Source organism: Neopelma chrysocephalum, unplaced genomic scaffold, assembly GCF_003984885.1.
Source record: "Neopelma chrysocephalum unplaced genomic scaffold, ASM398488v2 Primary Assembly neopelma1_64, whole genome shotgun sequence".
Lineage (NCBI taxonomy): Eukaryota > Metazoa > Chordata > Aves > Passeriformes > Pipridae > Neopelma > Neopelma chrysocephalum.
The window spans coordinates 4301479-4316007 of record NW_020897721.1 but is presented as its reverse complement, the minus strand read 5'-3'; the positions used below and the strand labels follow the sequence as shown (position 1 = coordinate 4316007).

At 50.6% G+C, this 14529-nt stretch overlaps 1 protein-coding gene across 6 annotated transcripts in view; it reads left to right on the top strand.

The window, feature by feature from the left end:
- The window catches only part of RNF220 (ring finger protein 220), a 214004-nt gene that overhangs the window by 130200 nt on the left and 69275 nt on the right, over positions 1 to 14529 (top strand). For all 6 annotated transcript variants that reach the window (XM_027683047.1, XM_027683043.1, XM_027683044.1 and 3 more), the window contains exon 3: positions 13072 to 13117. In XM_027683047.1, the coding sequence (XP_027538848.1) occupies positions 13072 to 13117 (46 nt within the window). The remainder of the gene's footprint in view (positions 1 to 13071; positions 13118 to 14529) is intronic.

Here is a 14529-nt window from a genome sequence, read left to right as displayed (position 1 = left end):
TATTAATTATTAAATAACGACTCCCTCCGTAGCATGATAGATAACGTTCAATCTAGGCGATGGATTCAGGCAATGGAGGCTAATCTGTAATACAGCAGCTCTGCACAGGGATGGGCTCTGCCAGTCCTGGAGGGGAGCGATGCAAGGGCCAGCAGCAGCAGCAGGGTGGGAGGGCAGCAGCAATGGGCAGGAACAGCAGGCAGCAGGGTGTGAGAGGGTTGGAGTCCCATGCACTGCCCAGCTCCAGCGGGGAGCTTGGTGTAGCGGGTGGCCCTGTTTCCCATTCCCCCACCTTTCCCGCCCGGAGAAGCCAGGAGCAAGAACACATCAACAAGAGAAGAGAGAAACTAATAATGATCTCAAATAACCCAATAAACATAAAAATAAAATGTAGGCCTATAAACGTGACGGGCACCGGCAGCCCTGGCCGCTCCCTGCCAATACCGACTTGTTACCGAAATGGCCGAGCAGCTGTTACTTATCAGTCTGATGGGGAGAAGCGAACCAGGGGGCTGCTTTCCAAGGGCTTTTTTTTTTTTTAATTTAAAGAGGATGCAGCCAATCATGGCTTGTGATGTTAAGGTTTTAATAAACCTTCATGATTTGCAACAAAATCATACATTTACCGTTCTCAGGGTTAGGAAGGCAGATCCCCCTCCTGCCTGCTGAGCCTGCAGCGCTGGAGACTTGGCGGGCGCTGCATCAGCTCCTGCTGCAGCACCGGGACTCCTCGTGTGCTGAGATCTCTCCCGAGGGACCATGGCCGCAGGGTTGTGTGGTGGGGTGAACCAGCCAAGATGATGTCGTAGGGTCAGATCAAGAGGCTGGTGGAGAAGCAAGGAGGGGGAGCTGCCCCGTGCCATCACCTCTGCTGGGTGTTGAGGACTCACTTGGACTTTCAGGTGTTGTTGGAGTGGGGAGCTCGGAGGAGGGCAGAGGAAGGAAAAGGAATTTCTCCAGGTGACTACAGGAGCTTCTTGGGGCTGAGATACAAGGGAGCTGTAGGCACCACCTGGATGATGTTACACGTGGTTCCAGATCTCCGGGAGCAACTCACTCACTCCAGTGAACCCCTTGCTCAACTGGTGGCAATGGGATTTGCTATCCCCCAGAGACAGGGGCAGCCCTTTTTCCTCCCATGGGCAGTGCTGGTGTGACCATCCTGGCCTCAGGACAGGGACATCTCAGGGTCTGCCCAGCTGGAGCATCATGCAGTAAGGCAGGAGGAGCCATGTGGCAACAGGGCAGCACCCATCCATGCCTAAGGGCTGTGTGTGTCCAGGGGTTGAACGCTGGTTGTTGGAACAGCGATGAACATCACTCAGGAGGATCCAACCCTGGTGCAGGGTCAAGCTTTCACTTGAAAAAGCAGACTTAAGTGGGAATGAGGTACCTGGGTTTCTAGCTCTGCTGCCTTCTTGGTGTGTCCAGTCTCCCAAAGCATAGGGAGACCCCTGCTCGTGCTTGCCCCACGGCTCCTCCACCCCGTGTGGGTCCGACCGAGCCTCGTGCACAGCTCCATGCAGCGAGGCAAGGCTCTCTGAATGCAAATTTCATTTCTGAGCCACTGGCGCTGTTTCAAGAGCGGCAGCCTCCGAGCCCTTCTCGGTGTTACATATGTAACAGCCTCATTGAACTTGACATGTCAAATTCAGGCCATTTGTGCAAAATCTCCCTTTAATAATACCGTTTCATTTCGCTCAAATGAGACTTGAATGCATGTAAAATGGAAAAGGATATTTAAGCGCTAACATTAGGCAGATGTCTTGCCAGAGGCCGATTGAATTTTGAAGTGCTTAACACGTTTTCGGTGCTCCCTCTTAGAATATGTCACCTGGCTTTCTTTTTTTCTCCCCCTCGTTTCTTCCCCCCCCACCCCTCTTTAAGTGAAGGGTATAAATTGAAAGAAAACAAAACTACAAGCCTTGGTTTTATGGGTTTTAACTCTTGCCAGGCGAGACTGTTGGTATTCCTCCTCCAAAGAAGGAATTACCTTGTAGCTCACCTTTGCAGAGCACAGGCTCAAAGCAGCAGAGAGCGGGAGGCAGGCAAGCAGCAGTCCCACGATGCAGGGCAGAAGGGATGCTCTCCTTGCTCTGCATGTACAGCTCGGAGAGCAAAAGGTGCCCAGCTGAGCTGCAAAGTGCCACCAAGGTAAAAATGAGAAATAATAACAGTGACCCTTTGTGTACGCTGTTGCCCTGTGCCCCAGCCAGGCTGCAGAATACATGAATATTCCTGGTTTGTGTGCATGAAGCTGATCTGTGCGTTGGATGTGAGCCTCCTATCCTCACTCAATTTATATTCACTTATTTTACACCTCATCCGTGCTAAAGGCTTGCAATAAAGCACACTGAAATGTGAGACTCCTCCTGGAGCTGTCGGTGGCCCCAGCTCCAGCCTTCGGCTGGTGCTCTGCCTGCAGATGCATTTCCCCAGCCCAGGGCTACACGGGGAGTGCAGGTGAGTTCGAGAGCAGCACCCACGGGTGTCCCTCGGGACAGGCACACACACACACACACACATCCCTGTGTGCGTACAAGTGCATTGCTGCACATGTCACTGTGGGTAAATACTGTGAGCAGAGGTGATGCTGGGCAGCGACTGCAGGGGGCAACCTCCTTATGGAGGGGAGGCTGGGTGAAGGGCAGGCTTGGGGCTCTGGTTTGAGTTTGGGGTGGGAGGGAAGATGAATTTGAGGACAGAAGAAAAGTAGGAAGTGGGAGCTGTGGAGCCCCACCTCAGCTGATGCTCCACAATGGGTCCATGGTTCTTTCTAGTGTTTGGGGAAGAGGTCTTTATTGGCTTTTATTGGTTAAAAAACCCTAGGAAGTCATATTGCAAATACTACATATTACAAATACTTGCTGAGTCAGGCAATTTGAGGGTTGGAAATGTGCCTTTGGATGCAGAGATTTTAATAGCATGATCCTCTGTTCTTGAATATGCAGTGCTCTTTTTGAAAAAAAAATATTTGGCAGGGGGTGTTTTTATTTCCCTGTGTGACAACTGGCAGATTCTTCCCTCCATTACCAGCAGCAAACCTATGCTTCTGAGCTGGGATTTTCCCTCCCCAAAAGGATCAGGTGTATAAATATAGCTGGGGAGTGGTCCAGAGGGTGGGGCAGTGAGTTGGACTGTGCTGGCTCTGTTCCTGCTCTTGGAGCTGGAAGGACAGTGTGAGCTCAGACAGGGCTTCCTCAGCTCTTTCCCCTTAATTTAAAGCATTTTCTAAGCTTAGCAGACATATCCAGAAGTATTCTCATGCCATATTGTAATGTTGTCTCTGCCTGTCTATGGCATCCCAGGGCTGGGCATGGTGGTGCCTCTGGGAATGGATGTGCTTAGGTGGGAGGGTGAAGGATGATGCTGTTCTCACAGGGTCCCATGGCTGTGCAAACTCTCCCCTTATTCACTTTTCCTCTGCAGTCAATAATTAATCTGAGCATATTTGTGTTTTAAAGCCCATGCCCACCTGTTGGCTGCTCGCAGCCTGGGCTGGCAGCTCTCACTGCTCCTTGACACTCTGCTGGGAGCATGGAGCCACATCTCTGCACATCCAGCATCTCAGGAGCTACTAATTTCCCCTAATGACCTTTCTGTGTGTCCAGGAATAATTTCTCTTCTGATTCTCTGATTACAAAGCATTTCCCAGAACACAGGGGGCACCGGGGTCTCTCACCTTGGTGCAAATGGAAAGTGCTGTGGGCTATTTTCTGGTGACCTCAGAGATGCTGTCACAAAAAACCAAATAGTGTCAGGCAAAGGAGGGCAGAGCAAGATGCAGTGGGAAGGCCTGTGACAAAGCAGGTGAAGTGCCCAGATGGGGGATTTAGCTTGACTCTTAGAGCCAGCTTTGATTCATGTCAGAGGAAAAGAGCCAGCCATGGGACTATGGTGCTCCAGCTCCTGCAGTAGCACTCAGTGCACATCTGCCCAGGCTTAAATCTTCCTTTAGCATCCCCCTGAAGCTTCCTCTCCCTCGTTTGCACACGTGCTCTTTTCCTCTTTCTGTTCTTAATCCTCCCTTCTTTGGCAGCCAGTGTGGAAGCAGAAAGTGCTGCACAGAGCATCTTCACCCTGCTGTAAGGGGTTTCAGCTCCTGGTTTCTTTATGTAGAGAGGCACAGCAGTGGCTCTTCTCAGGGATCACAGGCAGCTCTGGGCCCATTGGGATAAGGAATAAGGAGGAAGCTGGCAATATAGCTAAAACATGAAGGCTGTGGGACTTTGAGAGATGGACTGGTCACTCCAGGCAGAGTGACTTTTCATGAGAGATGTCTCCAGACCTCTCGAGATGCATCCTGGATGCATCCTTTCACAGGTTGCTTTCCCAGTGTTTCATGGTCTTTCTGACACGTCTTTCCCATGGTCTTTCTGATATGTTTTTCCCATGCTAAACCCCCCAGAGTCTGCACTAGAGATTCCTGCTGATAGACGAGTAGGGAAGCACATCATCCCTGCTGTTCCTGTGTGCGCAAATGACAGGGGCCTTCTGTGTTGCTCCTGGTCAGCATAAGGACCCAGAGCAAATTATGACATGGGGTTCACACCCTTGTCCTGCTCAGGGAACCTTGTATTTAAATATAGCTGCTCCTCCCACTGCCCCAGTGCTTCGTTTCTGTGGGATCTGCCGAGCTCTGTGTTGTCCCAAAGGACCTTTGGAGGAAACCTTCCTGGGACCAGCGTAGGTGGCTGCTCTGGGAAGGGCAAGCGGCCGTGCTGCCAGGCCTGGCAGGATAAATAGAGTGTGTAAAACGTGAATTAGCTCTGTTGTCATGTGTCACATCAGGGTCATGGCTCTTGCTGCAGGTCTCCTTGATTTATGCCTGGGGACTTCTACTTGATGGCCAGGTACTTCCCCAGGCTTCTTGTGTAGCAAAGACTGCAGGTCCCTCAGCCTCTGAATAAGAGATTAGAGACAATTTTTAGTGAGAAGGGTTTTTTCCAACACTCTGTTGAATTACATGCTGATTCCCTTCCTTTCATGCAATAGACACCAGCAGGTGCTCCAGAAAGGGCAAGGAGCCCTGGCCAACAAGTGAGATTGCAACTGGGGAAAAGCAGGCATTGCAACCTCCTGCTTCTCAACTTATCCCTGTCTTTTTTCTTCCTTTTTTTTCCCTCTTCTTTTTCCACCTTCTTCTTTTCCTTTCTTCCCTTTCTCCCTCTATTCTTCCCCCCTCCCTCCCTCTCTCCCCACCCCCCCGGTATCAAGGCGACATCTCCAAGCCAAGTACTTTTAATTTCGCCCGTGGCCCTTGCTGACACGGTGGATATGCACAGCAAGTTAAATTCCCGCCTGATCAATAAAGCAGAAGCAGTGTGTCCGACTGGTCGATATTTTTTTATCTGTCTTCAGCCCAGTCCTGCTGATGACAGCCCCCTGTGCTTCAGCAAAGGCACTCAAGGGCATCGGGCTTTGGCAACACAGCTCTTTTTTTTTTTATTTAAATTAAAAAAAAAAAAATCCAGATGCCTACAAAAAAAAAAAGTTCATGGAGTTTGGCCTTTGCTTAATAACGTTTTATGATTTATCTTAATTTTTAATTGAAAAAAATTTGCGAATTAATTGATTTCTGGGACTTGCCAATTAACATTGTAATTGGGTGCATGATAAATTTCGAGGGAGCATCATTTTTCTCCCTCTCCCCCTTGTCACTGAGAAGGGGAATCTCGAGGGCAGCTGCTTCCTATCCATACGCCCCCCGCTCTTTCCAGAGGTGCCGCTGCCCTCCTCCCCCCTTGCTACTGTATCTTAAAGAAGGAACAAGAAAGCTAATAAAGTCATGTTATTAGAGTCTCGCCAGAGGTGACCCCTCAAGGCATAAATCCAGGCCGGGGAGATGCTGGGGACAGGTACTATTAAGTGTCTGACCGCGCTTTGCAGGCGGGACTGGGTACCTCTCCTGTGGCACCCTCTCCCTGGCTGTGGGGAAGGCAGCCGGCCCTCCTGGGGCTCCCAGGGGCTTTCCCAGAGGGCTCTGACACCCTCCAAGGTGTTCAACTGATCATTTCATTGCCTGTGATGTCTCTCCGATGCTCATCCCGGGTGTGAGCCCTCCACACAATGCCCAGCTCCTCCAAGAAGAGACCAGACAACAGCAAAAACCACATCCCACAATTCCTGCAGCATCTGGGGGCTGTCCTGCAGCCAATGTCCACCAGCAAAACCAGGCTGCTGGGACAGGCTGGTGTTTGGGAGCTGCTCTGGGGACACAGAAGGGGTTGTTCACATCCTGCTCTCCCCTAATCCCCTCGAGGAGCAAGTTCTGCCACCCCACGGCCGAGGTGTTCAGCATGGAACCTCAGCTCTGGAGTCGTGGGTGTCCAGATTCAGGCACGGGTACATCTCCGGGTGGGTGGTATCACCTAAAGCTTTCTCCAGCAGTATGACTCTTGTCAGATTTAAATTAAACACACTCTGTCACTGGAGAAACCTGCCTGGAAGTGTCAGCTTCTTGGTGATACCCGAGCAGGGCCAGGACCACCTGCCTGCACGAGGCAGCTGACAGGGTCACATCCCTGTGGGGATTGTGGAGAAGTGGGTGAGCTGACTGCTGCCCAAATGAAGAGTGAGGACACAGTGCTGGGCCAGGGCAGTGAGAACAAGACACATTTTGGGGACTGAAACAGTGGAAATACCAAGTAAATTGAAGCATGGTTGGTGTCTCTAGTGATTCTCCCACCCGCTTCACATGCTGGCATGGATTATCTCGCAGTCAGCTCCGGTGTCCTGTGCCCATGAGTTCGGATGGGGCCCCACTGTGCCATCCTGCAGCCCCTGCTGCACCCCAGACTGTGCAGGTAGTGAAGGATGCCAGTCTGGGTGGAGGGTCCCAGGCTTCCCTGGCAGAGCCATAGCTCTCCCCACTGGTCGAGACACCAGGCCAGGATCAGTCCAGCTCCAAGTCTGCCAGTGTCAATGGCAGGGAAACATGGGGGAATGGAGAGAAATTTATGAGGAGAGGAGTCTGTTTATTATCTAGCCAATGTGGTGCTGCTGATACCGTGGATTTATCTTCTTTCATCCCCTCTCTGATTTGTGTCCCTGCCCCTCAGTGTGGCAGATTAATCACGGACAGAAAAGGAAGAAAGACCCTCCAGCTTCCTCTCGTGCACTCAGAGGGTGGCAATGACAGCAGCCTGGACCCTTCATCCATGGCTTCTCCAGAAGAGAGAGCATAAGCCAGGCAGCTGCCTGGCCTGCTGAAGAGATGCCCCATTCCTCTCCTGCCTGGCAGACCCCAGGGAAGGCAGAGATTGCTGTCCATAATCTGTGGGTGAGAAGCACTTCTCATGGGTCAGAGTTTCCAAGGTAGCACAGCACATGAAAAAATGTGTGGGTCATGTTTTCCCTCGTTCATGCAGTGCCTTAAAAGTGCTATGAACTCTCCTTGAACTGCCCTCAGACCCGCAGTACCCGCAGCCCACTCCCTGACTCCAGGGCATGGGCTTGCAGTCTGGGTTTTGGGACTTTGCAGGGCAAAGTCTTCCTCTGCTGCAAACTTTCAGGGCAGCAGGAGCCCTGGGAAGGGATGTGTGGAAACCCAAGGGTGAGAAATAAATCTCCGGTCAGTTATTTGCCCTGAAGCGATGCATGTCTTCTGCAGAGCCTCTTCTGAACTGCCATGTGAGCTGGGAATAATTAAACAGTCATTATAGCCATGGTAGCAATGAGCCCCCCAGATCAATCTAATGCATGACCTTTCCCTCTGATTTTTCTTTTAATTTTTCCAGCCACCTCCTTTTCAAATAGTGGGAGAGAAATAAAACAATGCCCCCACCCCACTCTCCTGTTTGGCCTGGCACACATGGACCATCATGTCCTCACCCAGAAACCTGTTACCCACTCTGAGCAGGGACATGGGGTACCAGAGGTTGATAAAGGAAAACCCAGCAGGGCAGAAAGAGTCAGGGATGCAAATAGGACAGAGCAAATGGAGGATTTCAGCATGGTCAGGTCATGACACAGTGTTTTATGATTCTGCTGCATCTCTGCTTCAGCTTCATGTTTTTGGGGGAATTGGGTGACTGCCCCGTGGGGTCGGATTTGTCACAATTGACCATATTGGACACTGAGGTCTCACAAATACTGACTGGGGGAGCATTTGGGAAGCATGTCTGGCACTGTATGTGCAGAGTGTTTCTAGTCCTGACTGCAGCCTCTCTGGTAATTTTTTACCATCACTTCACCCGTTTCCCCATCATGGGATGCAGGTGCTGCTGGAGGAGCCACAGCAGGTTAAAAATCCAGTTTCCCAGGCACAGATCTCACCTGGCCATGATGGGGACTGTCACCTGCAGCTAGGTGTAGCTTTAAAAAAAAAATCAAACTCCTATTTCTTTATTTAGGCTTCAGAAGACACTTCCTCTTATTTAAACTGGTGTTCACAAAAATCCAATTCCCTCTCTACCCAACAACTTCTTCCCTACAGCTGGCCTTGCCATCCACACAGCTATGCTGGAGGCTTGCTCTGCTGCCAGGGTTCCCATCCCAAGGCTGCATGTTCAACCCACAAGTCCTGCAGCTAAAAATAGAGTTTCCACTGGATTTCTTTTTTTTTTTTTTTTTTAAGAAATACATCTATTGGCTGCAGCCTGTAGAGATCTTTTGGTTTTGCAGGATCTCATGTGGGAGCTGCATGTGGATGGTGCCTGTCAAGCAGGGGGCTGCTAAGACTGATTCTGTGGAAGAGTTGCAGAGCTGGAGGACTCCAGCTGGCACAGCAGCAGTCCTCTTACCTGCTCCTTGTTGTCCTTCAGGGATGAGCACAAACAGCTGTAGCTGCCCGAGCTCAAGGAACTTCTTCTCTTGCAGTTGTTATTAATTACGTGTGGGGAATGCTGCCATTCCAGGTCTGGAGCTCAGCCCTTCATTGAGGGATGCCCATCATAAATCCTGCCTTGCTCTAGGTGGGGGCTCTGCAGAAATCTTGTTTGAAGATGCTTGGGGAGCCCAAGTGGCCGTGATGGGCTGGAGCACATCATAAGAGCTGTTTTAGGCTTTATTGTTGCTGCACTGAGACTCCAGGCAAGTCCCATCACTGCTCTGTGCTCAGATTTCTTCTCTGAGAATGTTTCTTTCTCTCTCAGTCTCCTCACTCAAGCTGTAGCTACAATTGCAACAGAGCCTCCCTGCCCTTGCTCCAGGATGCTGCAGTGATCCCCCAGTGCTGGCACAGTCAGTGTGTGTGCTGAGGTGAGTGCAGGGGAGGAAAGCTCCTGATCCTGCTTCTCTGGATCTGCCAGAGCTGGTGGGTCAGTGAGAGCCCTGCCTGTGTGTGGTGGGCTAAGGACACCAGAAGCACACCCTGGGTCATGTTCTCTGCTGGAAGCTGATGAGCCATCTCCCATGGGGAACAGGCCTTCTGCTTGTTGCCTGAGTTGGGCACCTAGAAAACTTTTCTTTTGGAAGAAAGCTGAGATTCCTAAAACAGCTTGCAAGAGCAAAAGCTTAAAGGAAAAGTACCACCTTGCTCATGGCAAAACACGATCAGATCACTTAACCTTCAGCTCATGCCCTGGGTTTTCCCTGTGGGAAGGAGCAGCATGGGGATGATAAAGGACCACTCCTTGCTTATTGCCTATTTTATTTCCCTATGGCAAGCACACCCCAAAAGGCAGGACCTTAACAAAATAAATAGACTTGAAGGTCATAGTAACCATGGCAGGGATACAGGAAATCCCAAGACTGTGGGTAAGGAGGGCACATATTTGGCTTGCTGAGCTGCCCTTTGGGATATCACTGTTGAAGCACTGGGTCTGAACAGCCCCTTGGGGCTCAATCAGAGACATGCCAGGGGATTCCCAGTTGCACCTGGGGATGCTCCTAATCAAATCTACGCTTAGCATTAAAGGACATCTGCATGTCTGTGGTGTAGCCTGAGTCTTGCTTTCATTGTGAAAGCCCTTGTTGAGAGTAAATGCTCCTCTTAAAGGTGATGGGCCCTAATATAGAGGAGTGATGGGTCCCCAGCAAGCACCCTGGGGCACTGGGGACCTGGCTGTGCTGCTCCTGTTAATGGGTGACACAGCTGCAGCACTGGGTAGAGTCCTCTGGCAGCCTTGCATCACTTGGAAATGCAAAGTCTTCAGGAGAGAGAGAAGGAGGTTGCTGGGTCTTCCCAGGGCATTTCTTACTCTTCTTTGGTACTTTGGGGGGGTTGCCTAAAAGGGAAAGAAGTTGTTTGGCTATAATGAACTAGATAAACAATTCCCCAAATAGATTAAAACTAACTGTAACTTAGAAAAGCGGGTAGTAATTATATTTTATTAGCTAGCAAAACACCATTTTTTTATTTCATAAGATAATTCTGTGTAAATCACCTTAATTAGAAGTGTCAGACGAGCCCGTGAATATCGTACTTAGTAACTAATTTCCTATGTACAGGTTATAATTTAAAACACATGGATCACTCGCCGAGTGGAAATATGCTAGCCATGAAATAATGTGAGGAGTGTTGGGGTTATTACTATGTAAATGTGTAATCATTTCAGACCACTGCAGCCTGGCTGGGTGATTAAAGAGAATCCCAAGGTCTCCAAAGATTGTGCTGTCTGCAAGGGCCTAGAGCAAAAAAACTTTAAAAGGCACCGAAAAGTGTTTGAACTTTAAAGGTCTTGATTTCCCTTTTACCATTTTTAATTTGTCTGCGGTGTTTATGGAGGGGAAGGTTTCTCTTTGCTGACGGCCTTTCGATCCTCAGTCTGCTGCCAGCATCCTTAAGAGGCGTGGGGGGCTGCAGCCCTCGTAATTCGGGGGCTGTTTAACAGGATGGAGAAAAGCACCATTAAATTGCAGGATCTAGGTGCTTGGACGACCAGGGCTTACACCCATTCCTGACCCATCTCTGGAAATAAATAAAAACAACTTGAAGAGTCTAGCGATAGAGTAGGGCTACATTGCAAGAAGGGGGGTGGGTATTAATAATCCTCCAGATGAAGAATAAAATAAAGTCTGCCAAGTTATCTAAACCGGTCCCCTTCCTTATCGGTCCCAAGCAGAGGCTTGGTCTTTTGGCTGACCAGAGAGACTCTCACTCTGAAAAGTGCAGTTTCCTGGCGGTAATGCCATTTTTAGGAGGACTTAATGATATTCTTCCCCTTCCCCTTGAAAAGAAATAATTTTTAACACCTTTAACAAGAAAAGGGAGGAAATGAGTTTGGTTTTTTAACATGGCATTTGGATTATAAAAGTTGTTTCACACTTTGTGCAACTGAGAAGTTCAAGGTAGTGGTGGAGATGTAGAGGGGATGGAAATCTTTCCCATCGTGCTTGTTCTTGTACAGGCTGGAGGTGGTGCAAGGTCTGCATCTCAGTGGGCAGCGGAGACTTAATTCTGCTCTGTGCTGCCTCCTGAGAGCAGGGGGTAGAGTTGGGGGACAGGCCACGGGGGCATCCTGTACCCCCCCAGTGAGCATCCAGCAGCACATCCCCTCAGGGAAGTGGGGCTGTGCGGGAGATGATGCCCCAGCCCATCCATTGGTGCTCTCCAGGAACTGGAGCTGGGAGTGGAGCTGTGGCATTTGGGGTGACCTGATGGCAATGGATAACTGTGTGTTTCCACCGTTTCAGGGCTGGGGGCGGAAGGCAGTGGCAATGGGAGAGGAGGGGGGCCATAGCCCCAGGAGAAAACACCTTCCTCCATCCCTGCTCATTTCATAACACCCAGCCATCTGCCAAATCAAGGCAGATTAAAGCCAGCCAAATTCAATTTCTCCCTGCTGGCACTGCAGCTCGGCATCTGGGGCTAAAGTGTCCCCGACAAAGCGAACATGACAGGCACATTGCTTTTTTGTCACATCTAGTACCGTGTTGATCTTCTAAAAGTCTCATAAAAATTTATTGATGTCTCCCATATTGCTGTGATTGAGAAGAAAGGAGCGCGGGTGTGCGGAGCCGGGTGCGCGCGCGCGGGCGACCGTGTGTGCGTGTGTATATTAATGCTTCTGAAGTAGATCTGATTTGATATGTCTTGTTCTATTGTCAGCATCTGTTTAGCGAGGCTTTTTAATACTTTCTGGCTGCCGATCACTCATCCTTAGCCTGGGATGCAGGCTTGCATACAAATTTTGTTATTAAACACAATTCCATTCCCCCCCCCTCCCCCACCCCCCCCCCCCCCCCCCGCTAACCTCCCCCTCCACCCACCCACCCATCCATCATCTCCCTGGGGCTATGGGGAGCTGGGAGCCAGCCACCCCACCGGCGTGTGCTTACAAGCACAGGCACTGGGCTTGGCAACATATTTCAAGAGCCTTTTGCCTGCTGCAGGTGCTTTGCATTGACAAATCGAATCATGGGGAAATAATTTATTTCCTAATGCTGTTTGCAGCATGTTAGCAGGAGAATTTACATGAGAGAGATTACTTTAATAACCAAAAAATTACAGTGCAGGCCTCCCCGCCATGTCGGCTTTGATATGTAATTGTTTCAAGTTTAACCTGTCTGGAGGGGGGAAGGTGTTATTAAATCTATAGCATCTCCCGCTGGCGAGGGCAGGCGAGGAGGAGCACTGTGGCGGGGACCTCCTTCCCTGCTAAATGGGGAACAAGCTGAATTAACAAATCACTCCAGCCTCCAGCAGAGCTGCTGCTTCCCCAGTGCAGCTGAAGCTGAGGGGATCTTCTTTCCCTTGCTCTTATGCTGATTTAATTCTCATCTCTTTCCTTCCCTCCTTTTTTCCATTGTTCCTGACCCTGCACAGGGCTCGCCACCTCCACTCCCCACTCCCTGGCTTTCTTCCCTATGTCCCTGCAGATGTGCTCCCTGCTTTTCCCCAGGGCTGAGAGAGGAGCTGTGCAAGCCCCAAGGAGGGGAAGAGTCAGTATTTGATTCATATGGCTGGGTTGGGGGAGTTCCACTCATAGGACCATTTTATTCCAGCTGGAAAAATAGTTGGCACTGCCCTCCTTACCATGCCACTCCAGTCAGGGTGAGGAGGCTCTCATTGGTCCAGTGAAGAGGAACGATGTGCTTTACTATTTGACCTTGTGAGATCCCTCAAAGCACTCCCCTCCTTGCCCACAAGTTTTGTGATTCTGACCCCATTGTCTTCTCTCTTGGCAGCAAGACCTCCATCCTGAAGGATGCCATGGCAGCGGGCACCCCCAAGGTAAGTGAGCACAACTCAGCATTCTTCCCCCCAAGGAATGCTCTTTACACCCCCTCATCTTCCCAACCTGCTTCTTGTCCTGCTACTCAGTGTCTCCCAGGAAGGTGGCCACGCTTTGGGGCCAGCCAGTGCTGGGGAAAGCTGCTGTCCCCATTCAGCCACTGGACTGGAGCATCCAAGTCCCTGCACAGGGCTCTGTGATCCTCCTCTCCTGCAGCCAAGGGATGGTGGAGCTGAAGGACCCGGTGGGCTCTGGGACTCCAGATTGTGTCTAATGACAGCTAATGAAAGCTGATCACACGCAGGCTGAGCTCAGCCTGGGAAATCACGTATGGGAGTTGCGGGAGCCAGAGCCATATGCCAGCTTTGGAAGAGTGGACTGGGCCTGCCTCAGAGGAGCAAAGCACACCCGAGGAAGAGCCCAGATCACTAAAAGACCCCGTCTCAGCCACATCCCCCTCCCCAGGACCCACCTCCCATCCCCTTGGCTCAGAATGCAGACATACAAAGTGCACAGAGCACTTTTTACTGATTGGTGTTACTGTTGGCTGGACTTCATGTGACACAGCAGTGGGAAGAACTGGAGCTTGGGCAGGCAAGTGGGCAGCAGGGAGCACTGCAGGGGCAGCTGGGCATTGCACAGCCTCTGAAAACCATGCTGTGCTCCCCAAGGCGGGCAAAGGCAAGTGGTCCAGGCTCTCCTATGCTTCTGGTGGCACAGTCCAAGCGAGGGAGACTCCCCGCTTCCAGACAAGTGCAGGGCATCTCTCACGGGAGGTGTCTTCATGCTTGTTTTACTAGAATCAACTTCAGGTCTCATTCTCCCTTGTTTTTTCTGGAAGCTTATGGTCATATTTTGGCATGTGATGTCAGAAACAAAGACTGACATTTCAGCTCCAGGTTTTCCCCTTGGGGCTGGGTGTCTTGCCAAGCACATCAACACCTTGTCTGCCCCACCAGGGGGGAGCCACCATGCTGACATGAGTTCCTGGAAAGTAGGGATGAATCCCAAATAACCCCAACAATTTCCCAAACTGTCCAAGGGAAAACAGAAATCACAGTGATACTCCATAGTGCTCCACACCTTTGTCTACTGTGTGACTATACTTGTCTCCCGTGCCCCGTCCCAGGTAGACTAGGAGGAGAGTGGAGACCTGACTGTTTCTCCATGAAGAACAAGCAGAGCAGAAAGCAATCCCTAAACCCACCCACCATTGATAATCCATGGAGTGTGAGGCTGCCTTGGCATGTCTTGAAGGAGCTGGAAAGGGCACCAGCAAAATGAAAGCAGCTGGACTCTGCAATCTTCCCTTTCCCTCCTCATCAGGTCTCAGTGTAGATAACTCAATGGTCCCAAACACATCGCCTGTGAGGGAGAAGGACAGCTAGAAAGACAGATTAGCTGTTTGGAG